At 36.5% G+C, this 27,852-nt stretch overlaps 1 protein-coding gene across 1 annotated transcript in view; it reads right to left on the bottom strand.

The window, feature by feature from the left end:
• Cpa6 (carboxypeptidase A6) overlaps window positions 1–27,852 on the bottom strand; it is a 330,677-nt gene that overhangs the window by 2,519 nt on the left and 300,306 nt on the right. The window contains exons 9-10 of the mRNA XM_047519692.1: window positions 5,723–5,925; window positions 1,053–1,137 (exon numbers count right to left, since the gene is read on the bottom strand). Of these exons, the coding sequence (XP_047375648.1) occupies window positions 1,053–1,137; window positions 5,723–5,925 (288 nt within the window). The remainder of the gene's footprint in view (window positions 1–1,052; window positions 1,138–5,722; window positions 5,926–27,852) is intronic.

The following is a 27,852-nucleotide window of genomic DNA, read 5'->3' as shown; positions in this document are numbered from 1 at the left end:
AATGTTTTAAAATTGTTAGTATATGTATTATGTTGATATTAGTTGGTAATGTGATTTTTTAAAAATATTATTTTCCCCCTTCTAGGATGATGATTGAAAACCAGCTCTAAAATGCTCTAAAAAAAAATCTATTGATACTTGTGTCACTGTAGGATAAACTTATTTGATAAGCAATGCTAATTGACAAACCAAGCAGTTGTTCTGAAGGCTGAAGAACCTGAGTGGCAAGACATTAATGATGGGAAGATTAAAGACATCAAGGAGAAATTTACTACCTTACTGAGAAGGATTGCCAGATGGCACTATCTGTACACATCCCTACAGCGTGTGTGTTTGACATCATAGGCACACAAAGACATTCAGCTATATGTGATTTCTCACCTGTCATATAGTCAATAAATTTTAAGAATTTGAAAGGCCATGGGAAATGATCTAGTCCTATTCTTCATGTTACTGTTGCAGAAACTGAAGCTCAGCATTAATAAATACCTTGGCCAGTATCACACACCTGGAAGATTTAGGACTAGAATCTGCATCTTATGGTTCTTTGTTCTGGTTCTTACCATATACCATGTTGCTTTTTGTTTCATAGAAAAGAAGAAATACTTTAAAATCACCTTTTAAAGGAAACTTCAGCTAAGATGCCACATAAAAAATAGTATTTCATAACAAGAATGGTGGAGGAAAGGAAAAAAGGAGAACTGTTGTAAGCTGGAACACTTACTTCATTATCTTTTCGAGGCCTATTTCCACTCTTACAGTTGTTATAATTGCTTAAGGAGCCCATTTTGATACTTTCTACTGTCATAAGATCTCAATTCAACTTGCAATCATATTATCTGCTTAGAATTTGTTTAAATTGGTACAGTGATTTCTGTCAAGCTGTGTAAAACTCATCAGATATAAACTCCCTCCATCTTCCTTGGCTAATTTGATTGTCACAAACTTCACTTTAGGGAGAACACACTCTCCACATTTTTTTAAGGAGAAGTCATGATACAGGATATTGGTTCAAGAGAGGTGATTTTAATACAAATACACAGGAAACTTACACAATGTTCTGGAGGCAGGCCCATATCTATATCGTACTCCATATACTGATCGAAGCGCTTTCACTGCTTTGTAAGCTGCAGATTCCTGTGGGGAAGAGAAATGAAGAAGTTATATCACTTATATTGTTACATTGAAACTTCTAGAAACACTGGCATGTTGCTTAAGCTTTATGGGTCACCAACACAAATAATGAGGGGTACATTAGTTATTATTAATATTTAACAATATTATATTCCTCATGTCACAAAGATACATGTCACAAGATATATCTGTAACATATTTTAGAATACAACATTTCTTCTGATTGATTTTCACAACCAACTATAGATCGATAATATTTCTATTTTACAGATGGGAAAAGGAAGGCTCAGTGAAGTTAAATGCATATACTGGAGTTACATAGCAAAAGTGGAGCTGGGATAAGTACCCATATTTTCTGAGCTGATATAGTATGCTGTCCTCTTCACTTTTGTTCAGGACATCTATTTCTATAAATTACAAAATGTTTGACTGGGGAAGGATAATGTCAGTCTTAATCATAGATCATATCCCATCCTTAGCAATGTGCTAGTGTATAACAGATGCTTAATCAATATTTCTCGTATGAATGTTGAATAAGCATCAGTCTGCAAGAGTATTTAAAAAATTATATTGATCCTTAAGTATATATTTCAGTGGATATGTACAAGGTATTTAAAGCACATCTGGATCAATTAAGAAACCATCAAGTAAGAAAGACCTCTCTTGTGCTATGTGTTTATCCTTACTGGGAATGAGAACATCGATTTCAGAGTGCTTCATGAATTCTAAGGTTACTCAGACTCTTACAGGCTTAGTCAGGTACTGCTAAGATGCAGATATTCTAAGGTGGAACTCTTCCTAGCAATACCAAAAATGAGAAAAAATAATCAAAAATCCTAAAAGGTAGATATTCTAACACAAATGAGACTATATTGATTGTCCTTGAAACCATTTTCAAATGATATAAGAGCACAAGTTTGAACCAGGAGTTAGAAAAGTATTGTATGACAAGTGAGAGGAAAAATAAGCATGTTGAAACCAGTACAAAACTCTCCCATTTCAATTTGTCTATGAATAATTTAATACTTTAATTGAAGTACTCTGGATAACATGGTGGTGTGTGTTGGACTAAGCTTCAGGTTGCTGTCCTCATTCAGCTAAGGGATGCATAAAGCAGTATTTGCAGCAAATGCCACCCTCTGTGGATATTCAGGGACCAGGCTCCAGGAGCTGGCAGACTGTATATTATTGATCTCATTGATGATGACATTATTCTCACAGGAGCCAACAGAAAAGGAATGTAAACACCATAATGAGGTATCTTTATGGAGAATGTTCTAAGATTTTAACATCTCCAATAATATTAGCAATATTCCATGGCAAGGGCAGATATTTTTACATTTAGAAGATTACTGCATTTTGCTGATCAGGAGACTTTTGTTCCTCATTATTTCAGATGACTAAATCCATGGAAAACATCTATTAAGGGAGAAAAAAAAAAAAAAGAAAGAAGAGACAGCCACTTTGCCTATGTACAAAAAGCTTGTGTATAGTATTAAAATTTGACTCAATATATTTCTGTCATTTGAGTATGTGCAAGTTGATAAGGGGTTTAGATATGATCTATCTACAAAAAGTGGAAATTTCATCAATTTTTTTCTCAATAATTATTTTTCAGGATGGCACAGATAGACACCTGTTTGAAAAACTATACGTAAGTGATTCTTCCTTTCTTTTCTCTCGGTCCCAAAGGACCTCAGTCTTGCTTATTGATCCTCAGCTAGGTAAGGAGTATATTTTTTTCAAATATTGCCATATTTAAAGCAACTTAATGAATGTCTTAAAAATACTAGCAGAAACAAACCTCTGATAAAATGTTTTGAACAATTTTGATAGAATTTAATGGTTTTTGGTTAATATTCAGGGATTTCCTAGGCTGAGGATTTTTAATCTTAGTTTTAGTGATTTAGCTTTTATTTAACTCATTAAAGAATTTCTCAACAATAGCACTATTGACTTTTGGGCTGAATAAATCTTTGCTGTTGGGGGCTGTCCAGGGCCTTATAGGATGTCTGGCAGGCAGCACCTTGGCCTCTACCCACTGGATGCCAAATTGCATCTTCCATTGCTATAACAATAAAAAATTTCTCCAGACATTACTGAACGTCCATTGGGAGAGAAATTCAACCTTTGTTAAAAACCATTGGCCTACCCTTATCCTATATCCACCAATCCAAGACAAAACTAAAACAGGCTGAACTCATGATGGGAAGTTACATTTAAAATATTGAGATCATTTCTCATGTCATAATTTTTATATGTTGCATAGTCCACATCATCTTTTATAAGAATATAGACACTTGCCTAGAAAGGGCTGAACATTCAGTCCTAGGAAATACGATACAGGTGGTTAGGTGGCCAGGTCAGTATAAACAACAGCCGCCACAGCAGCAATAACAAAAGGAGAGACTATCTGATTCACAGAGCAGCTGAAGAATAGTACTATGGAATACAATTATCATCCTTACAATATTTCTAAGAGAGGTAATTACTGCTCAGAATTCTTGGAATGCCAAGACCAAAGTTTCCTTTTGGACAGAATAAAAGCCTTCCCTTGCTCTCTCCTGGCCTCTCATGCCCCCTATTCCTTCCAGGGCTTGGACATCTAGATCAGAAATTCCTGAAACTCCAAGTGGTTTGTACAGGATTTGGAAAATTATTCAAAGTATAAGGAAAAGAAAATTCTTTATTTTTTAAAAAAATATTTTAGTTGTAAATGGACACAATACCTTTATTTTGTTTATTTAGTTTTGTTTTTTTTTTAAATGTGGTACTGGGGACCAAACCCAGTGCCTCACACATGCTAGGCAAGCACTCTACCACTGAGCCACAACTCCAGCTCAGAAATTCTTATCTTTTACAAAACTTTTCATTCAAGTATAACATGTTACAATACCTGTAACACCCAAGTATACATATGGAAGTAACATATTAAAAAAAATTTTTTGTCCCAAGGACATACAGCTCCTAAAACCCTTGGTGTCTCCAGAATGATGAGTGTCCTTTGCATACTAGTGAGATGACTGGTGGCTAAGGCCCCTAGACAGTTTCAGGTTAGGGGCTAGTGCCAGAAAGTCAAATCATGTGATCAGAGGGTTGGCAATTTCAGCTCCATTTCTTAGCCTCTGAGGAAGGGAGAGTGTCCAGAGACTGAGTTCAAACACCAATGGTCAATGTTTTGGTCAATTGTGCCTATGTAATGAAACCTCCATAAAGTCTCCTAAAAAATGGGTTTTGGAGAATTTCAGGATTGGTGAGAACATGGGAGTGCTAGTAGGGTGGTGCCCTTGAGGAGGCAAGGAAGCTCCATGGCTCCTTGACTCTATCCTATACCTTGTCTTATGCATGTCTTCCATTTGTCATTCCTGAACTGTGCATTTTATAACAAACTGGTAATAGTAAAGCACCTTTTTGAGCTCTGTGAATCATTCTAGTGAATTATCAAAACCATGGAAGGGTTGGGGTGGGAACCTGCAGCTCTTTAGCCAAGCTGGACAGAAGTGTAAATAAGCTGAACACCCATGGCTTGCAACTGGTGTCTGAAGTGGGAGCAGTCTTGTGGGACTGAGTCCTTAACCTGTGGAGTTTGATGCTAACCCTGGGAGGTAGGTGTCAGAACTGAATCAAACTGGACAGCCAGTTGGAGAAGTGATGTTGGAAAAGACACCACATATTTGGTGTTAGTAGTTAAAACCCTTCAAATATATATACAGAAGAGGACACAAATTTTAATTTCATAGCACAAGTGATCATAAATTGAATCCATACCTGTAACCACCATCTCAGGTCAAAGAATAGAAGTTATCTTGGAAAACCCCCAGGTCTCCTCTCAACCACTGCACCCCTTCCCTTTCCCCAAAGGTCATTGTTAGCCTGCCTTCTAACACTATTTATTAGTTTTTCTTGGTTTTGGACTTTATAGGACTTTAGATGCTAGAGGATCTAAAATGAACTCATTTTACAATGTATTATGCCCTGTAGGGGATAGTTTGTTGGGTTTCTGAGATAAGAAGTAAAAGAACGCTGCTTTTTCATTTTCAAGTAATCTTTTGCCTGAAATTCTGTTCATTCTTAGTACTAACTTGTCAAATGCATGCCCAGAGACTTAGTAGCATTAAGCAAATAGCACTTATAAATTAAAACTTGCTTTTAATTAATGAGTCAGACTATAATTTATGAACAATTATTGACTCAATAAAGTTAATTACAGCCCTGCATATGTGACCGAAGCTGTAATACTAATCAAATCCATCCTGACCTTTTCAGTATAGCCTGTGGTAAGAATGTAAATAGGCTTGAAATGACTGCATTTGAGAAGCAGTATGGTGGTTAAAAGCAACAACTCCGGAGCTAGACTTGGGCTGAATGCTGGCTATGATGCTTAGTAACTGTGTGTTCTTAGTTTAATTATTTAACTTTTCTGGGTTTCAGTTTCCTTATCTGTCAAAAGAGGGATAAGAAAGGTTATGAAGAATATACATAAACTATTTATTAGAATACACGAAATATGTGTTTGCTCTTACCACTAGCACTTAGCATCAGAAGGAAGTATGAAGTCTGACATACATATATAGGGCCAAATACTTACCACACAGCTAAAATTGGGGATTGTTGCATATTTATAAGAATAGGGATACAGCAACATCTGAGCATATGCATGAAAGGAGAGGTAAGCCTGAATGTGTTTCCTGTGTTTTCGGAGGAAGTTAGCTACAGCCTTCACTTCTGGTTCAGATTCTGGGAAAGGGCCACAGTATGTATCATCACAAGGGTGCATAGAGGCCCCTTCATCTGTAAGTCAGAAAAGAAAATGGGATGGGGGGACAGGCAGGGAAGAAGAAAGAAATACAAATCAGCATGGTTAAACTGTGATTTTTCTTTTTTTCCATAAACACATGGTGTTAATAAGCAATTTATCTAATTTCTTATTTGTAGAAATCAATGCTAAAAATTCTGAGGTGATTCAAGCCTCCATGCACAAAGGAGAGCCTGAGTGGGAACCAGGTGATGATTGTTAACTAAACCTGCAATAATTACTTTTAAAGGGATGGTTGTCTCTGTTTTCAGTTCTTTTGCCGGAGGACTAATTCTATATAACCCCTAAAGAAGGCCTACTATTATGATATGCTTCACAACACCTATACTTCCTGCCCCCATAATATTCAACACACCTGTAATTAATGTTCATCGTTTACTCACTTAACATTCAACTGATGATTACACTATCATAGATACCTGGGATACATTACAAGCAACACAGAAAAAAAAAAATCCCTGCTCCAATTGAATCTGCATTTTATCTAGATTCTTTGTTGGATGTTAATGCTTTATGAAGGCAAGCAGTGTATCTTTCTTCTGGTACCTAGCGGCTAGAACAATAATATGGAAAGTGTTCTATAAATACTTGTCAAATAAGTCAATGTCAGATCAAAAAGATAGACATTTATAAAAGTGTCCAATAAGATACAAATATTGATGTAGCAAGAACATGAGGGCAGTCCAGAAATAATTCTGAAAAACACATGGATAATTTCTATCATTTTTTTAATCAGCAATATTCAAATTGGTTTATAAAAGCTGAGAGGCTTCTTTAGTTATCTTGGAGTTAAGAAATCTTTAAAACTACATTTTAATACTATTTAAATTAGAAAAATCCTTCCAAACAGGGAAAACTTATTAAGAGATCTATGGAGGGGATAGAGGAAAATAAGAATCACTTTAAAAAAAAAAGAATCACTTTAATAATCACAAAGTATTATGGTTCTAAGAAATTTTGGAAATTACATTTTCTTATTGACCACTCTGCGCCATTACAATCCCTCCTCTACCTCTAGTAAACAGTAACTCTCTCCATAAACTAACAGAAAATTTTTGGTGGTTCTATAACATGGCCCAGTTCTACTGAATGTGAGAAGAAAAACAAGACAAATCTGCTGGATCTTGAGGACATGAAGGCTGATTTAACTGAGGAAAACTGTGGAGTGACCTAGGCAGCCTATCTGACTCCTCTGAAGTCTGTAATTGAAGCAGTGAGGGAATAGCTGATCAGAGAGGTGAGTGATGCAGGAAATGCAGCAAGACAATACTGGACAGTCAGAGACTTGGAGGGACTTGGAAATTCTGGTTACTGGGACAGAAAATAGGAAAGAATTTTTAACCTCAAATCCCGACCAGGCTGGACTGGATAGAGGGTTAACAGAGAGAAAAAAGGGAGAGGCAAAGTTGGCAAGTTACAAACAGGAGAAAGAAAGTCAGACTAAATTAAGCCAGGACACGAGCTGCAAAGCCATTTAGTGAGTTGGTGGAAAACTGCTGGGCAGCCATCTTGTAGAGACCACACCTAAGACTGCCCTGCTAGAAGGAATTAAATCTATACAGTTTCATCCATCTTCAGATGGCAATGAACATTATAATAGGCAGTGCCTTTGAAATAGGTTGTCTCAGTAATCTGTGTAAAGGGATTGCTGCTAGCTGTTGCCAAGCCTCACTCCCCCACTTCCGACAAGGGGAATAGGGTGGAGCAGAACAGAGTGTCACTCTAAAGGAATGGAGCACCAGGGAAGCCCCAAGTGCCCCGGTTGCGCTGGCTAGAGATCCACAAGTTGCAGCAGATGGCAAACCTACCTGGATCACAGCAACGCCAGGTGCCCCACAGATACTGGCCTCTGCCAGGTATGCCCAGACATGGGCCCACTAACACTGTGTCCTGTCAGCTGACAGAAGCCATGAATGGAGGGAGACAGACTTGAATCAGAAGTGGGCTGTTGAGTTTGCTACCACCCAGAGAAATACAGAGGTAAAGCTGAGGAGTGTGGGTATTTGCTAAGCCTTCCAAAACTGGATGGGATTCAAATTAGGTAGGACTAATAAGAAGTCTCTTGATCTCAAATAGCTCAACATGGAATAACTTAAATCTCTTTAATGTTAGTTATTGATTTGACAGATATTATCTTGTGTATTGATTTGATGGGTTACCCTTATATTTGAAAGTATCTTCCTTAATCCAATTTAATATATTTCTTGTAATGTTTCAAATCACTAATTAGAATTAATCTTTCTCACTTTTTCTTCTTGTTCACATGTATACTCTCTACTTTTGTTTCTTTTTTCCCTTATATCACATCTATCTCTATACTCCCATTTATTTTTTTTCTTTTCCCTGTTAATGCTGTATATAGTTTACTTTCTTTAATGCTTAAATTCTCAGGCTTATTCTATATCATCATTCTCATTTTGCATGTGGAGAATATTTTCAACAAGTTTTAAAAGGGTTATCAGTATGGTTCTTAGTTCTAAAGTGGCCCCAGTTACTGGTGAATAATCTGTCAAAATGGAGCAAGAGACTGAGTACAGCAGTGTGATCACATTGAGTGGAAGTATTAACACTTAGATACTTGCCCAACCTGAGGCACACAGTAGAATGAAAACAGATCACTAAAATTTCCCTCATATAACAATAGAAGAAATAATCATCCCAGCAGATGTGCAAATATCAACATAGAAATACAGATAATATAAGAAAACAAGGTAATAAGATAACCTCCAAAGTTCATAACACCTAAATAAGTGATGCCATAGACATCAAAATGGTGGTAATGTTGGATAAAGAACTTTAAAATATGAATAGTAAAGTGGCCAATAAATTAAAGAAGATCTATGGAGTGAAGTAAGGGAAAAATGCAGGATATGAAACAGAATTTCAAAAGACATAAAGATTATGAAAAAGAACCAAATAGAAATCCTGGAAATGAAAAACTCAATTAATCTAATTAAAAAAAAACTCAGTTGAAAGTCTCTTATGGCTTGAATGTGAGGTGTCCCCCAAAAGCTCACATGTGAACTAGTGCAAGAAGGTTCAGAGAAGAAATGATATGGTTCTACTTAACACAATCAGTGAAATAACCACCTGATGGGATTAATTGAATGGTAACTGAAGGCAGGTGGGATGTGACTGGAGGAGATGTGGCATTAGTAGCTTGGCTCTGGGGTATATATTTGTATCTGGCAAGCGGAGATCTCTCTCTGCTTTCTGATCATCATGTGAGCTGTGTCCCTCTGCCACATTCTTCTGCAATGATGTTCTGCCTCACCTCAGGTCCTGAGGAATAGATCTGGCCTTCTTTGGACTATGACCTCTGAAACCCTAAGCCCCCAAATAAATTGTTCTTCCTCTATAATTGTACTGGTTGGGTCTTTTAGTCACAACAGTGAAAAAGCTGACCAAAACAGAAATTGGTACTGGAAGTGGGGTCATTGCTGTAACTAACTGAGAAGTTATCTAGATTTTGCCTATGTCCTGAGCCTCTGTGAAGCTGATTTTAAAAGTGATGGACTTCTTAATATGGTGGAAGAAATGTCTAGGCAGCATAGCATTCAGGTGGTGGCACGGATATTGCTGTTGGTTTTTAGCCAAATTTGTTATAATATTCAGGAGGAGAAAGCAGAGCAGAAAGCCTTGAAAAACTTGGACTTGAAAGGTAGGAGTAAAAGTGGGGCTCAGAAAGTTGCAGCTGTAAAAGACTTTGCTGTCACTAAAGAAATGCTAAGACTTTTCCCAGACACAATGAGAAAGATGGTTTTAAGGCATCTCAGGAGCTGACAAGACCACACACATTTCAGACTCAAGGAAGTAAAAGTAAACATTCTCTTGAGAAGAGACCAGTGGGGCACTCTTCTTGCACAAGAGGGCCTAGGAAGCTTTTTCAATGTGCTCAGCCAACCAAACACTCAGAGACTCATGCAGCCAGGGTCCCTGGAGGCTTGGTTACTGCTCAAGATGGTGGCAGACCTTGGTGTCAACCACGTGGTGCTGGTTCTGCAGGAATGCAGGATGCTAGAGTTAGGGGGTCATGAAGGCTTCCACCAAGATTTCAAAGAAAGGTCTGGGAGGTCAGGAAAAGTGCAGCAGGGTTGGAGTGCCTGCAGATACCCCCTGAGAATTCAGTGTTGGAAATGTGAGGATGAAGCTGAAGCTGCAGCAGAGATCCTGAGATTAAGAAATGCCAGTAACATGGAATATCATCCTAGGAAGTTGCACAAATTGAGCAGAGACAAGCCGACAGAAAGGTCACTTGGGCTGTAACCAATAAGGCCATAGGGGCAGAGTTACACAAGCCTTTTGGAGAGAACATCATAATGCCATGTACTCCATATGCTGGGCACAGAACTACAGGACTTGTTTTCCCAGCTGGATTTCAGTCTTGCTTTTGTCCCATCCCTTCTTTTTATGTCCCTATTTTTCTGAATGGAAATGTTTACTCTGTACCATTGTATATTGGATACTTGTTAAGTTGCTTTTAATTTTACAGAAGCTCATGATATGAGATTGCCTTGAGCCTCAGAAAGACTTTGGACTTAAACTTTGAGCAGTATCAGAACTATTGAGATTGTGAGAACTCTTGGGAATGGACTCAATGTATTTTGCACTGTTAGATGAGTGTGAACTTTTGGGAGGTAGGGGCCTAGTGTTATAGCTTGGATGTGAGGTGTCCCTCAAAAGCTCACGTGTGAGACAAGGCAAGAAGGTTCAGAGAAGAAATGATTGGGTTATGAGAGTCTTAACACAATCAGTGAAATAATCACCTGATGGGATTAATTGAGTGGTAACTGAAGGCAGGAAGGGTATGACTGGAGAAGGTGTGGCATTGGTGGCATGGCTGTAGGGTATATATTTGTATCTGGCAAGTGGAGATGTCTCTCTCTCTCTCTGCTTTCTGATCATCATGTGAGTTGTGTCTCTCTGCCACACTCTTATAAAATGATGTTCTGCCTCACCTCAAGCCATAAGGAATGGATCCAGCCTTCTATGGCTTAAGACCTCTGAAACCCTGAGCCCTCAAATAAATTTTCCTCCTCGGCAATTGTTCTGGTCAGGTCTTTTAGTTGTAGAAGCAAAAAAGCTGACTAAAACAAAGTCTCATAAATAGATTAAATCCTATAGAAGACAGAATTTCAGGCCTTGAAGATTAGGTATACAAACTTGAATTCTCAGATAGTAATTAAGAAAAAAAAATGATCAAAATATGCAAGAACTCTGGGACAATTTAAGAACCATTAGCAGCAAGGAATGAATAGTGATACAGGCTAATGGCATTGATTACATATTCAGTGATATAACAGCAGAAAAATTTTCATACCTCGGGTATAAGATGGACATTCAGATACAGGATGTATTTTAAACCCCAAATAGACAAGACTAAAAAGGAAACTGTTCACAACATATTATAATTAAATGCCAAAATGAATGAAGATAAAATTCCAAAAGACTTGAGAAATGTCAGGTCACATTTAGAGGTTAGCCAATCAGAACAACATATGATTTCTTAGAAGAAACCTAAACTCCAGGAAGGGTTGGAACAACGTGTTTCAAGACCTGAAAGAAAATAACTACCAACCAAGATTGCTATATCCACAATAACCAAAAAAAAAAAAAAAAAAAAAAAAAAAAACCAATAACACAATACCTTGTAATAATCTAACCAAAGAGAGTAAAGACCCCTACAATGAAAATTATAGGACATCAAAATGAAACAAAACAAACCATCACCACCACCACTACCACCACCAAAAAAGAGAGGAAGACACTAGAAGATGGAAAAACCTTCCATATTCTGAATAGGCAGAATTAATATTGTTAAATGGTCATATTACCAAAAGAGATCTACAGATCCCATGTAATCCCCACCAAGATACCAGTGACATTACCAATGACAGAATTAGGAAAAACACTCCTACAATTCATATGGATAAGTAAAAGACCCAGAATATCCAAAGAATTTCTAAGCAAAAAGATTAATGCTCAAGACCTAATACCTGATTTTAAATAATGTTATGGAGGTATAGCAACAAAAACAGCATGGTGCTATCATAAAAACAGACATGGAGTTCAATAGAACAGAAGAGAAGACAAAAAGACAAAACCACACAGATATATTCAGCTGATCCTTGACTAAATTGTCCAAAACACACATTGGAGAAAAGACAATATTTTTAACAAATGTTGCTGAGAAAACTGAATATCCATATGTAGGAGAATGAAACTAGAGCCCTATCTCTCACCCTGCACAAGAGTCAACTCAAAGTGGGTCAAAGGCCTAGAAATTAGATAAAAAATTTTGTAACAGCAATTAGGTCACATAGAGGAAACCCTCCAACATGTAGGTGCAGGCAATGACTTCCTCAATAGGACTCCTAAGCCTGAGGAAATAAAAGCAAGAATTAATAGATAGAATGGCATTAAAAAGCTTGTATACAAGAAAGGAAATAAGAAGGCAAAGAAGGAGCCTACAGAATGTGAGAAAAAATCTTTGCCAGTTACTTCTCTGAAAGGAGATTAATATCCAGAATAGATAAAGAACTTAAAAAACTTAAAACCAGTAAGTAAGCCCAGTTAAGATCAATACATAACCCAGTTAATAAATAGGCAAATGAACTAAATAGATATTTCTCAAAAGAAGAAATTTAAATGGCCAACAAATATAGGAACAAATATTTAATATCTTTAGTGAACAAATATTCAATATCTTTATTAATCAAAATAAATCAAAACTACATTGATATTTTATCTCACTACAGTTAAAATGGCATTCACCAAGAATACAATAATAGGACTAGAGTATAGCTCAGGGTAGATCACTTGTCTAGCATGTGCCAGGCCATGGGTTTGATTCCCAAGCACCACCTACACACACACACAAGAATACAATAATAGTAAATGATTATGAGGATGTGGGGAAGAAGGAACCCTTATACATCGTTGGTAGGATTATAAATTAGTAAAACCACAATGGAAATCAGTATAGAGTTTTCTCAAAAGTCTAGAAATGAAACCATCTTATGACCCTGCTATACCACTCCTCAGTATTTATCCTAAAGAACTGAAGTCAGCGTACTATAGCAATGCATGCCTACCTATGTTTATAGCAGCACTATTCACAATAGCCAAGTTATGGAACCAACCCAGGTGTCCATTAACAGATAAATTTTTGAAGAAAATGTGGTATATATTCCAATAAAGTTTTATTCAGTCATAAAGAAGATTAAGATTATGTCATTTGCAAGAAAATGAATGCAACTGAAGAATATTATGTTAAGCTAAATAAGCTAGACTCAGAAAGTCAATGCTCTTATATTTTCTCTCATACATGACCGGGGCAGGGGAGAGAAAGGAACCTCATAAAAATAGAAGGAAGATCAGAAAAGTAGATGAAGGGGATCAAAGGAGAGTAGAGGGGAGGGAAAAAGGAGGTATTGCGGAATGAAATTGATCAAATTATATTATGTGCATTTATGAATATGTCACAATGAATCCTACTATTATGTATCATCATAATTCATCAATAAAAATGTGAAAAAAGAGTGGTTCATGCTGTTGGAATGGAATGGAAAGAGTCAAGATGTGGGACTCACAGCAGTTGGGGTTTCTGTCTTTAGAATTTTGTTCAGGAGATGTCCCAGAAGCAATTGGGATATTATTGAACTTAGAACATAGTGTAAAAACTGTGGTTGATACTCTGAAGGAAATGGGGGGATAAAAGAGCTTTCCATGGAACACCAATGTGAAACACTGGAAAGACAAAAGCGCAAACTGAACAACTACTTCCAGGGGGATCAGAAATAATGATTCAGAGAACACAAGAGTTTACAATAATTCTAATAAATGTCGAGGGCAATTAGAACACTAGAAACAACCAGGGAGTTACAAAAAAGAGTTACAAAAAAGAACCAATCATACAGTAAACTAAAAATATTAATTCATGGGTTGAATGAATACAGTTGATGAATAAATTAGTGAGATGTAGTGGGATTTGAAACATTCCCAGAAAGCACCAGAAAGGAATAAAGAATTAGAAAAATTAGAGAAAATGAAAGTGCATGAATAGTGGAATAAGTATCATTATGTGATTAAGGGATGGGGATATAGCTCAGTTGGTTGAGTGCTTGCCTTGTAAGCACAAGGCCCTGGGTTCAAATCCCCAGTACTGAAAAAAAAAAAAAAAAGAATATGTGATTAATAGGGGGCCTAGAAGCAAAGAAAAAAAAGGTAAACACTGGGAGAACTGCAAATTAAAACTTCTCCACAAGGAAGGAAAGATCGAAGAGACTTTTTGTGCACTAAAACAAAAGAGGTAAATAAGAAAATAAGAGCACTGTGACATGTTAGAGTAAAATGTAAGAAAAGACAATAATTCCAGGGAGGAAAAATCAGGTTGTTTAGAAAAAATAAGTCAGATTCATATGTAACAATACAATGGCAACATTTTTTTCTTAGAAAAAAAGATCCAGCTATATTATATCTACAAAAAAAATATGGTATAAGTAGATATATTGGATGCCTACTTTTCATATTGTGGCAGTCTTGGTGCTTATATGAGTTTCCTAGGACTACCATAACACATTGCCACAAACTGAGTTTCTTAAAACAAGAGAAATTTATTCTATCACAGTTCTTGAGGCTAGAAGCTGCAAACTGAGGCATAAGCAGGGCCATTCTTTCTCTGAATGCTTTGGGGAACATTTTTTCCTTGCCTCTTCCTCTATTCAATAGTGTATTTTTACCTTCATCAGTATTACCTATGAGAATATGTGGTAGAAAATAATTCCTAGGCAATATCTAGGAATTAACCTATCAAAGAATACATGACTATTAGAAAGAAAATATTAAAAATCTATTTAAAAGTTTATAATTAAGAACAGAGAACTATACCACATTCATGAATACAATGATGTAACAGTGTAAAGATGTCAATTCTTCCCCATTTATTTATTTTGTTTAACTTCAATGAAAATTCCAGTACCAGAATTTGAGGTTTCCAAAAATAACTCTAGAATTCTGAAATCATTTTTTGAAATTTATTTTTAATTGACAATAATTGCACATATTTATGGAGTATAGTGTGATAATTTGATACATACATACAATGTGTAACAATCCAACTAGGGTAATTAGCATTTCTGTATCATTAAATATTTATCATTCCTTTGTATTTGGAGCCTACAAACTCCTTTCTTCTAGTTCTTTATAAAATATATAAGATGATATAAACTATAGTTGCCCTTTTGTGCTACAGAACATTAGAATCCAATTCTCTTTAATTGTACTTTGGTACCCATTATCCAATCTTACTCCTTCCTACCCTTTCTAGCCTATACTGATAATATTCTACTCTCTTCTATGATATCAACTTTTTTAGATTCCACATATGGATGAGAACATTTGGTCTTTTTCTGTTTCTGATTGTTTCACTTAACATAATGGTCTTCAGAAACTGCAATTTCTGAGGAGGAATAAATGGCTAAGAAAATCTTACGCAAGCAAAGAGGAGGGATTTATCTCACCAGGCATTAAAACATGCTACATAGGTGTAATAATAAAAACAATATGATACTGAGTCAGGAATATACTTGTAGACCAATGGAACAGAATATGTGGGAGTCTGGTATAACCATACAGGGGAGAATCATAAATCACTGTGAATGATGTTCAGAAAACTAGCTCATTATATGGAGAAAACAATCAAATCCTTATAGTATAAATATAAAAAAGCAAATTTTAAATAATGACTTAAATTTAAAAAAAAAAAACAGGGTAAAGAAGCAAGGACCATAAAATTTTGGTGATTGTTAGTTAGGTACTTTCCTCAAAGTACTTCATATCATCCTCCTGAATGGGTTTATAGAATGTGGGGATGGTTACAAGATAAGTGTTCTTGAATAAGTTTTGTTGATGAAAATTAAGTTCAGGATGAGTGGTGGGGAAGGAGGACTTTGAAGGTGTATTTCACTATATATGATGAATATATAATTAACTAAGACTGCAGCTTTTTCTAGCTCTCATAAATCTTTATACAACAAAAAACAAAGCATCACATTACATAAATAATGTGATGTAGCAAGAACAGAGAAAAATCAATGGAAAACAGATGTTATTTTATATCAATAGCCCAAGAAAACTCTAGTAAACAAAACAACAAAAGTAACTTTTCTAAGTATATTTATTTGGTATATATAATTCATTTGTTATACTTCTATTTTATCTATAAACATATATGTTAATATTCAGATCAAATTCTATACTTCTCAGAGAGAAGATATACATTCATTTCTAGTATCAAAAAATATTACATGTGATCATAGTCCTTGATAAAATGATGTATTTATATATTCCCAAACTGTAGGGACTATAGTCATTATGTTTATATGTAAAAATTCTTATAATTAATAACAAAAATGCAAGCAAAAGTAATCTGTCAAAATACCTTTCAAACAATCCCTAGGTTAAGGAAGAAACCAAAACCCAGACTATAAAATTACTAAAAATTAACGGGGCATGTCAAAACATACATGACATTGCTAAAGATATATCCCCCAAAGAAAACTCGTAATCGAAACTGACAAATTACAATGAATAAATTAAGAGTCTGAATCAAAAAGATAGCCTTGAAATTATCTGTAGAACAAAAATATAAACCTGCTGAAAGGAGAAAATAACCTAATAAAGTTAATTATTTCCTTCCTTCTACTGGTTTTGAAATTGGTTTGTTCTCCTTTTTCAAGGGCCTTGAGATGCATCATTAGGTTGTTTATTTGGGTTTTCTGATTTTCTTATGTAAATACTCCCAGCTATAAACTTTCCTCTTAAAATTGCCTTTGTAGTGTCCCAGAGGTTCTGGTATGCTATACCACTATTCTCGTTTGAGTCTAAAAATGTTCTGATTTGTCCCTTGATTTCTTTTATCACCCATTCATCATTCAAAAAAGTATTGTTCGATCTCCATGTGTTTATACAGTTTCTGCAGGGTTTTGTCATATTGATTTCTCATTTCATTTCATTATGATTTGGTAAGAAAATAATTATATCAATTTTTGTATTGCTAAGAGTTGCTTTCTGGTCTATAAGATTGCAACTTCTAAAGGTTTAGAAACTAATGTTGGAAAAAAAGAAGAAAAAAGAAGGGAGAAAATTATTTTTTTCCCTTTTTGAGAAAATTATAGATATTAAAAATCTTTTTCAAATTCTCTTTAAAAATATTTTTAAAAGGTATGCTTTGAACATTGGAAGGAATTCTTTTCCACCTCCCCCATCCCTCCCATGTCTCCCATGCATGGTCCCCACTGAGCACTTTCTGGAAGGAATTTTTTTATAATTCTATTACAAGTAAGATTCAGAATTTTAAAATACCTTCTTTATGCAGATTCTGCCAGCAACAAAACACCATGATTGTGCTGCCACTGCTAGTTTGGACTTAAAATATGTCAGATTTTTACATGTACTATCTTGCTTAATCTTCATATCAACATTATGTGGGGGGCTGGAGTTGTGGCTCAGTGGTACAGCACTTGCCTGGCATGTGTGAGACCCTGGGTTCAATACTCAGCACCACATATAAACAAATAAAATAAAAAAGATCCATTGACAAATAGAAAAATACTTTACAAAATTATGTGGTTGATAGTATAATCACAACGTTACCAAAAGAACAAGGAAACACAAATATAGATGATAGCATAAATCAGACCATATGCAATAATGTAATAATACTGTAAAGGGCTTGTGTTTCAAAATTAAATGTGGAATTCAGTTGAACAGGATTTGTTGAATACTGCTGTTCTGGACATTGTATTATGCTCTGGGGATTCAAATATGAAAAAGCTATACAATCTCATTTGAGGAACATATAGATTAGCCTAGATGGCACACATGTAACAGTTATTATTCTGAAGCAGAGAGAAGGAGTAATTACTCTGTTGAGTGTTCGGGAGAGTCTTCTTAGAAAGACAATGTCTCCTGGAAGAGATAAGACTAGGAGGCTAGATATGAGTTAGAAGGTAGTTTCAGGCAGTGAGAATAAATCATTAATTATAGAAAGGCAAGAAATATTCAGTACTAAGGTTCAACATAAAAGGTGAGTCAGGAAGTTTTAATGGATTAGCCTAGAGTGGTAATTAGGGACTAGTTCATGGACCATCTTATATATTATGCAAAGGAGTTTGAAATATCTTATAGGAAGTAAATAACCTCTGTGGTAGCCATGAAAGGCACCACTACCCATCACTCTGGATCTGTCACTGCATTCTCATCAAGTCTACACTACCCCACGGTTTCTTCTAGTCAGTGACTGATCACAGTAGGTACTAATCCATTCTCTCAGGATGCAGGTGTCCTCCATAGGGTAACTTTGGCTTGAGAACTCCTTGGCCTAGCCTCACTTTTATTAGAACTGTACTTCAATCTGAGCCTTTTCCAAATCAATTCTCTTTTCCCCTCTCCTTTCATAGGGTTCTGACCTGCATCATAATATATGTCTCTCCCAGGCTATTCTTGCTTCCTGTCCTTTATTCTTCATAGAACTCTGTATCTACAGATTTTTCATATTTGAATCCCTATTGTAAAACCTGTTGTCTAGAACAGAAATTTTCTCCAATAAATCTATTTTACATTCAATCCTAAATTGGTGTCAATTTCTTGGAGATTCCAAGCTAATATGTTGGATTTGGGGTGTCCTCCAAAAGTTCTTGTGTTAATGCGGGAATATTCAGAGGTGAAATGATTAGATTATTAGACCTGCAACCTAATCAGTCTGTCTTTGTTTTGAGGGACTGACTATAGGGAAGTGGGGCATGGCTGGAGGAGGTGGGTCACTGGGTGCATTCCCTGGAAGAGGGCATCATCCCTGTGGCCCCTTCCCCTTTTTCTCTCTTGCTTCCTGGCTCCCATGAGCAGAGTAGTGCTCCTCTACCATGCCTTTCTTCCATGATGTTCTGCCTCACTTTGAGCCCAGAGCAAAAGAGTCAGCCCACTTTGGACTAAAATCTCTGAAGCTGCAAGCCAAAATATACTTTTCCTCCTTTAAGTTGTTCTTGTTGGGTATTTTGGTTACAGTGAAAAAAAGCTGACTACCACAAGTGTGAAGCCTTTTGTTTTCCCAGTGAAGGTTTATTGAGATATAATTTTCATATAATAAAATTCACCCTTTTAAAGTGCATATTTCAACAGTTTTTAACACATTTACAGAATTGTGCAAACATCACTACCATCTAATTTTAAGGTTAGGGTTAGACATTGGTATTACTCCAAAAAGAAAACCCACACTTACTAAGTCAATTAATATTTATTTTCCTCAGCCTCTAAACCATAAAAAAGTTTTAGGACATGGTCAGATTTTTATTTTAGATTGACTTTGTCAAAGTTTATAAAGATAAATTTGTAAGAGACAAATCTGTATTAGGGAGATCAAATCAAGATGTACATGAATGATCCAGGACAGATATATTGACAGTTGGAATTAGGGCAGTAGTATTAGGGATGGCACTGAAGGGATGCATTAAAGACATATTTGGAAGAGTAAACTAACTGGACTTGGTGAATTCATTGACTATGTGGGGTAAAGAAGGGGGTGGTTGATGACACCTTACATTTCTGGGTTGGCTAATTGCATTGATAGTATTATTGATTGAAATACCCAATAGATGAGGAGCAATGTGATCATGTACGGAGAAAAAGAAGATGATTCATTCTATTTTAGACATACTGGGTTTGAGTCATCTGAGGCTGCCAGTGACCATACTAAGAGGGTACTGAACCTGAGTATTAAGCTCAAAGGGAATATTATTAGGCTGGAGTACAATGTTTGTGGGTCATTATCATTTTATAAGAATAAAATCATTCAAAGTGGATTTTGGTTGAAAACAGTAAAAAAATCAAGCATCAAACAGTACAGTACATCAGCATTTAAAAGTGACAGGATGAGAGAGAAACTGGTATTCAGGATAAGAAGGAATTATCAGGTAAGTAGAAGGATCACGAGATGGTGGCATCAAAAGAACTGTGATGAGAGAAGTTTCTAGAAAGAATGTGTAAGGGTAGAATCAACAACCAGGTAGTCACAGGCCTTAAATAGTAGAGGGGGCTTCTGATTTTCTTTCTTTCTTTCTTTTTTTCTTTTTGGTTTAGAGGATTTTTATTCCTAAAATGAAAAGCTCTCAGAATGGTGTCAGGTACAAACTAATAGCTAAAAAATTGTCAATTTTTTTTTTTTTTTTTTTTTTGTTTATGTAGCATACAAATCGAACATTTGCAAGACTGGTTCTCTTTGGACCATTGCAGCCCTGCTCTGTTGATTGGAATGGCCACGTGTCATTGACTCAGCTTCATCGTTAAGTTGATGGAGAGCATGCTTTCCATCACTCATCTTATAATAGTGATAGGACTAGATCTGCAAGTAGAAATTATCTTCTAACTCACTTTCAAAAGTCTTGTTTTGCAGACATCTTATTACTTCTATAGATACTGCAGAAACTTGTACCACTTCGTGCTGAAGTCACAACTGACAACACTAACAGAAGAACTAGGTTGAAATGTGGGAAAGAAAAGTCTTTTGGAAGCCTAAGATAGAACAGTCACATAAGAATTACAGATATAGGGGAGTGCCAATAGATGTTTAAACATGACTAGGTTGGGTTTCTGATTTTCTGTTTCCTCATTTTTGATTTCTACCCTATCAGTAAGAAATTTTAAGTGTGTGTGCTTGATATATATTTGCAACTTATGTATTCCCTATTTGAGGGAATATGAAATATGAAACACAAAATTAAAAGTTTAGAGAATGACTTAGAGATAAAATAAACAACAATATTTAATTTTTTTAATTAATCAGGGTAGAAAGATATAATTCTCTTAAAATAAAGATGAGAAAGATAAAATGTTCTTTACCAGGGTTTGGATTTCACTTTTCATAAATTAATATAAGATGTAGATTATGAGGAACGTGAGCACACTGAGATCTTGGTTGATGTCCTAACTGGAATTTTCATACAAAAATATGTGTGCCGCAATATATAGTCTCTCTGGACATTTAAAACATTATTTATTTCTCTAGCTGTTGGAGAGTTAATTCAATAAATGCACAGACACATGGTTATAATCGAATACTTAGTGGAAGAAAAAACATGCAATTGTATAAATTAGATGGTTAAAAATATCCATGGGGGGAACAAACAAGAATGATATAGTTTACTAGGCAGGTAATATGCTAATCACTTTTTCCAATATTGTATTTCTATAATATTATATTAACTGCGTAAGTTAAAAGGTATATTAGAAAAGAAAAAAAGAGATTTGAGAAATAGTTTTTTAAAAGGAAAAAATTTAGAAAAGTTTTTAAAAGGTAAATAAGGAAAAAGAAAAATGTACTAGTAAATTTGGTTTTATTTTAGTTTGTAACCACTGATCTCTGTGGAATTTACAAATATAAATGGGTCCCCTAATAAGCAGCATCTGGGGAAGCCATAAGTATTGTGATATATATTCATTGGTTATATTTTCATTTTCAGTGTTTGTTTCTCTTGTAATTTATAGCTTTTTATTTCTTTTTTTTTTTTGAGGTGTAAGCATTCTATAGATATATATATTTTTTTATAAACAAATGGGATACATGTTGTTTCTCTGCCTGTACATGGCGTAAAGGCATACCATTCGTGTAATCATAAATTTACATAGGGTAATGTTGTTTGATTCATTCTGCCATTTTTTTCCCTTCTCCCCCACCCCTCCCACCCCTCCCCTCCCTCTACACAGTCCTTCCTTCCTCCATTCCTGCCCCCCTCCCTAAACCCAACTCCAACCCCAACACTAACCCCTCCCACCCCCCATTATGTGTCATCATCCACTTATTAGCGATATCATTCTTTGGTTTTTTGAGATTGGCTTATCTCACTTAGCATGATATTCTCCAGTTTCATCCATTTGCCTGCAAATGCCATAATTTTATCATTCTTTATGGCTGAGTAATATTCCATTGTATATATATACCACATTTTCTTTATCCATTCATCAATTGAAGGACATCTAGGTTGGTTCCACAATCTGGCTATTGTGAACTGAGCAGCTATGAACATTGATGTGGCTGTATCTCTGTAATATGCTGATTTTAAGTCCTTTGGGTATAGGCCAAGGAGTGGGATAGCTGGGTCAAATGGTGTTTCCATTCCAAGTTTTCTAAGGAATCTCCACACTGCTTTCCAGAGTGGCTGCACTAATTTGCAGCCCCACCAGCAATGTAAGAGTGTACCTTTCTCCCCACATCCTCGCCAACACCTGTTGTTGCTTGTATTCTTGATAATCGACATTCTAATTGGGGTGAGATGGAATCTTAGGGTGGTTTTGATTTGCATTTCTCTTATTACTAGAGATGTTGAACATTTTTCCATATGTTTGTTGATTACTTGTATATCTTCTTCTGTGAAATGTCTATTCATTTCTTTAGCCCATTTGTCAATTGGATTATTTACATTCTTGGTGTAGAGTTTTTTGAGTTCTTTATAGATTCTGGAGATTAGCGCTCTATCTGAAGTATGATTGGCAAAGATTTTCTCCCACTCTGTAGGCTCTTTCTTTGCATTGCTGATAGTTTCCTTTGCTGAGAGAAAGCTTTTTAGTTTGAATCTATCCCAGTTATTAATTCTTGCTTTTATTTCTTGTGCTATGGGAGTCCTGTTGAGGAAGTCTGGTCCTAAGCCGACATGTTGAAGCTCTGGACCTACTTTTTCTTCTATAAGATGCAAGGTCTCTGGTCTGATTCCGAGATCCTTAATCCATTTTGAGTTTAGTTTTGTGCATGGTGAGAGATATGGGTTTAGTTTCATTCTGTTGCATCTGGATTTCCAATTCTCCCAGCACCATTTGTTGAAGAGGCTATCTTTTCTCCATTGCATATTTTTGGCCCCTTTGTCTAGTATGAGAAAATTGTATTTATTTGGGTTTGTGTCTGTGTCCTCTATTCTGTACCATTGATCCACCTTTCTATTTTGGTACCAATACCATGCCGTTTTTGTTACTATTGCTTTGTAGTAGAGTTGAAGATCTGGTATTGCGATACCCCCTGCTTCACTCTTTCTGCCAAGGATTGCTTTAGCTATTCTGGGTTTTTTATTCTTCCAGATGAATTTCATAATTGCTTGCTCTATTTCTGTAAGGTACATCATTGGGATTTTCATTGGAATTGCATTGAATCTGTATAGCACTTTTGGTAGTATGGCCATTTTGACAATATTAATTCTTCCCATCCAAGAACATGGGAGATCTTTCCATCTTCTAAGGTTTTCTTGAATTTCTTTCTTTAGTGTTCTGTAGTTCTCATTGTAGAGGTCTTTCACCTCTTTTGTGAGATTGATTCCCAAGTATTTTATTTTTTTCGAAGCTATTGTGAATGGGGTAGTTTTCCTAATTTCTCTTTCTGAAGATTCATCGCTTATGTATAAAAATGCCTTAGATTTATGTGCATTGATCTTATATCCCGCTACTTTACTGAATTCACTTATGAGATCTAACAGTTTTCTGGTGGAATTTCCTGGTTCCTCTAAGTATACAATCATATCATCAGCAAATAGGGATAGTTTGAGTTCTTCTTTTCCTATTCGTATCCCTTTAATTTCTTTGGTCTATCTAATTGCTCTGGCTAGAGTTTCAAGGACAATGTTGAATAGAAGTGGTGAAAGAGGGCATCCCTGCCTTGTTCCAGTTTTTAGAGGGAATGCTTTCAGTTTTTCACCATTTAGAATGATATTAGCCATGGGTTTAGCGTAGATGGCCTTTACAATGTTAAGGAATGTTCCCACTATCCCTATTTTTTCTAGTGTTTTGAGCATGAAGGGGTGCTGTATTTTATCAAATGCTTTTTCTGCATCTTTCAAAATAATCATGTGATTCTTGACTTTAAGTCTATTGATATGGTGAATTACATTTATTGATTTCCTGATGTTGAACCAACCTTGCATCCCTGGGATGAAACCCACTTGATCATGGTGAACTATCTTTTTAATATGTTTTTGTATGCGATTTGCTAAAATTTTGTTGAGAATTTTTGCGTTGATGTTCATTAAGGATATTGGTCTGAAATTTTCTTTCCTCGATGTGTCTGTCTGGTTTAGGTATCAGGGTAATATTGGCTTCATAGAATGAGTTTGGGAGGGTTCCCTCCTCTTCTATTTTATGGAATACTTTGAGAAGTATTGGAATGAGCTCTTCTTTAAATGTTTTGTAGAACTCGGCTGAGAACGCATCTGGTCCTGGACTTCTCTTTGTTGGTAGGCTTTTGATGACTTCTTCTATTTCATTACTTGAAATTGGTCTATTTAAATGGTGTATGTCCTCCTCCTTCAGTTTAGGCAATTCATATGTCTCTTGAAACCTGTTGATGTCTTCGAAATTTTCTATTTTGTTGGAGTATAGGTTTTCAAAATAGCTTCTAATTATGTTTTGTATTTCAATCGTGTCTGTTGTGATATTTCCTTGTTAATTCCGATTTTAGTAATTTGGGTTTTCTCTCGTCTTCTTTTTGTTAGTGTGGCTAAAGGTTTATCAATTTTGTTTATTTTTTCGAAGAACCAACTATTTATTTTGTCAATTTTTTGTATTGTTGCTTTTGTTTCAATTTCGTTGATTTCAGCTCTCAGTTTAACTATTTCCTGTCTTCTACTACTTTTGGTGTTGGTCTGTTCTTCTTTTTCTAGGACTTTGAGCTGTAGTGTTAGGTCATTTATGTTTTGAGTTTTACTTCTTTTATTAAATGCGCTCCATGAAATAAATCTTCCTCTAAGTACTGCTTTCATAGTGTCCCAGAGATTTTGATATGATGTTTCTTTGTTCTCGTTTACCTCTAAGAATTTTTTAATTTCCTTCCTAATATCTTCTGTTATCCATTCATCATATAATAGCATATTGTTTAATCTCCAGGTGTTGGAGTAGTTTCTGTTTTTTACTCTTTCATTTATTTCTAACTTCAATCCATTATGATCTGATAGAATACAAGGTAGTGTGTCTATCTTCTTGTATTTGCTGACATTAGCTTTGTGGCATAATATATGGTCTATTTTAGAGAAGGATCCATGTGCTGCTGAGAAGAAAGTGTATTCGCTCTTGGTTGGATGCTATATTCTATAAATGTCTGTTAAGTCTAAATTATTGATTGTGTTATTGAGATCTATGGTTTCTTTGTTCAATTTTTGTTTGGAAGATCTGTCCAGTGGTGAGAGAGGCGTGTTAAAATCACCTAGTATTATTGTGTTATGGTCTATTTGGTTTCTAAAATTGAGAAGGATTTGTTTAACATACATGGATGAGCCACTGTTTGGGGCACAGATGTTTATGATTGTTATATCTTGCTGATTTATGCTTCCCTTAAGCAGTATGAAATGTCCTTCTTTATCCCTTCTGACTAACATTGGCTTGAAGTCCACATTATCTGAAATGAGGATGGATACTCCAGCTTTTTTGCTGGGTCCATGTGCATGGTATGTTTGGCCCATCCTTTCACCTTTAGTCTATGGGTATCTCTTTCTATGAGGTGAGTCTCTTGCAGGCAACATATTGTTGGATCTTTCTTTTTAATCCAATCTGCCAGTCTATGTCTTTTGATTGATGAATTCAGGCCATTAACATTCAGGGTTATTATTGAGATATGATTTGTATTCCCGGTCATTTGGTTCATATTTAAAATTTTTGACACATCTTGGTTCCTCCTTTATTTGACAGTTCCTTTAGGATAATTCCTCCCTTTGCTGATTTGATTCTTTGTTTTTTATCTCTTCCTCATGAAATATTTTGCTGAGAATGTTCTGTAATGCTGGCTTTCTTTTTGTAAATTCTTTTAGCTTTTGTTTATCATGGAATGATTTTATTTCATCGTCAAATTTGAAGGTAAGTTTTTCTGGGTATAAGATTCTTGGTTGGCATCCATTTTCTTTCAGAGCTTGAAAAATGTTGTTCCAGGCCCTTCTAGCTTTTAGGGTCTGGATTGAAAAATCTGCTGATATCCGTATTGGTTTCCCCCTGAATGTAATTTGGTTCTTTTCTCTCACAGCCTTTAAAATTCTGTCTTTATTTTTTATGTTAGGTATTTTCATTATAATGTGCCTTGGTGTGGGTCTGTTGTAATTTTGTGTATTTGGAGTCCTATAAGCCTCTTGGACTTCATTTTCCATTTCATTCTTCAGATTTGGGAAATTTTCTGATATTATTTCATTGAATAGATTGTTCATTCCTTTGGTTTGTTTCTCTAAGCCTTCCTCAATCCCAATAATTCTCAAATTTGGCCTTTTCATGATATCCCATAGTTCTTGTAGATTCTGTTCATGATTTCTTACCATCTTCTCTGTTTGTTCAATTTTGTTTTCGAGGTTAAATATTTTTTCTTCAATATCTGAAGTTCTGTCTTCCAGGTGTTCTATCCTATAGGTTATGCTTTCTATGGAGTTCTTAATTTGGTTTATTGTTTCCTTCATTTCAAGGATTTCTGTTTGGTTTTTTTTTCAATATCTCTAACTCTTTATTGAAATGATCTTTTGCTTCCTGAATTTGCTCTGTTAACTGTCGATTGGTGGGATCATTCAATGCCTGCATTTGCTTTTTCATCTCATCGTTTGCTTCCCTAATCATTTTAATTATGTACATTCTGAACTCCCTTTCTGTCATTTCTTCTGCCATGCTGTTGTTGGATTCTATTGATGTAACATCTAGATTTGTTTGGGGCATTTTCTTCCCTTGTTTTCTCATATTGTTCAGGAATCAGTGGGTCATTAAGCTATTGCAGATTTCCTCTATCGACTTATAATGTCCCTGAAGATTGCTAGTATATCCCCTCTTATCCTTCAGTAGCCTGAAGTCTTGGAGGAAGTTGATAATGCGGAGCTCCACGAAGAAGCTGCCTCTCTAGGGGTGGTGACCCTCAGGTGGCATATATTCCCTGCTAGTGGGCAGAGGTGCCTCCACTCGTTGACCAATGGTCATCCAATGGGGAACTAGGCTGCGGGCTGAGGCAAGTCCTGTTTGTGCCTGTGTCTCTGGTTTTACCGTCCCTGTGGGAAAACCTCCCCCGGCAGGGAAGACTCACTCGGTGGGGACGTCTCGCTGGTCAGCTGCCCTCCTAGAGGTTCCCCTCAATCTACAACTACCGCCTGGGTTGGGCTGTCTTCCTCTGCAACATTCCCAGGGGCCCGGACCTACCTCCTGGGCCTGGGAGCCTCACACTTCACGGGCGAGTCTCCTTAGGCTGCCTCTCCCAGAGAATCTGCCCGCAGTCTTGGAAACTTCGCTCCACCCCTAGGTGTGTCTCTGTGTGGCTCTTCCAGCAAGAAGCCGCCTAGCTCCTGGGACCCTGCTCTGCACCTAATCGCCTGGCTATGCGGCCCCTCCTCTGAGCCGCCACCTGAAGCCCCGTACAATAGCTCTGATACCCAGAGACCCGCCACACACCTCTTCCTCCGGACAGCGGCCCGGTTTCTGACGCAGTCACTAGGAGTCCAAGCAACTCACTTCGCGTCTCCTCCTCCCGCCAACCGCCTGTAGCCCTAGGCAGTCACTCCGAGTCCAAGTGACTTGCCCTGTTCCTCTTCCTCCTCCTCGGGGTAGCCCCCCGGGTGTTCAGGAGCGGTGGCTCCGAGACCAAGTGACCCACTGCGCTCCTCCTCCAGGCAGGTCACCGGTGTTCAGGAGCGGTCGCTTTTAGTCCAATCAACTCACCACTCGCCTCCTCCTCTGGCAACCGCCTGTGGCTCTGATGCACACTCCTAGACTAAGCGACCCACCGCGCTCCTCCTCCAGGCAGGCCACCGGTGTTCTGGAGCGGTTGTTCTGAGTTCAAACAGCTTGCCACGGAGCTCCTCCTCTGGCAACTGCCTGTGGCTCTGATGGAGTCACTCCTAGGTCAAGCAACCCACCACGCT

Source organism: Sciurus carolinensis, chromosome 1 (assembly GCF_902686445.1).
Source record: "Sciurus carolinensis chromosome 1, mSciCar1.2, whole genome shotgun sequence".
Lineage (NCBI taxonomy): Eukaryota > Metazoa > Chordata > Mammalia > Rodentia > Sciuridae > Sciurus > Sciurus carolinensis.
Note: the sequence above shows the minus strand (reverse complement) of the source record. Positions and strands in the feature narration are given on the sequence as shown.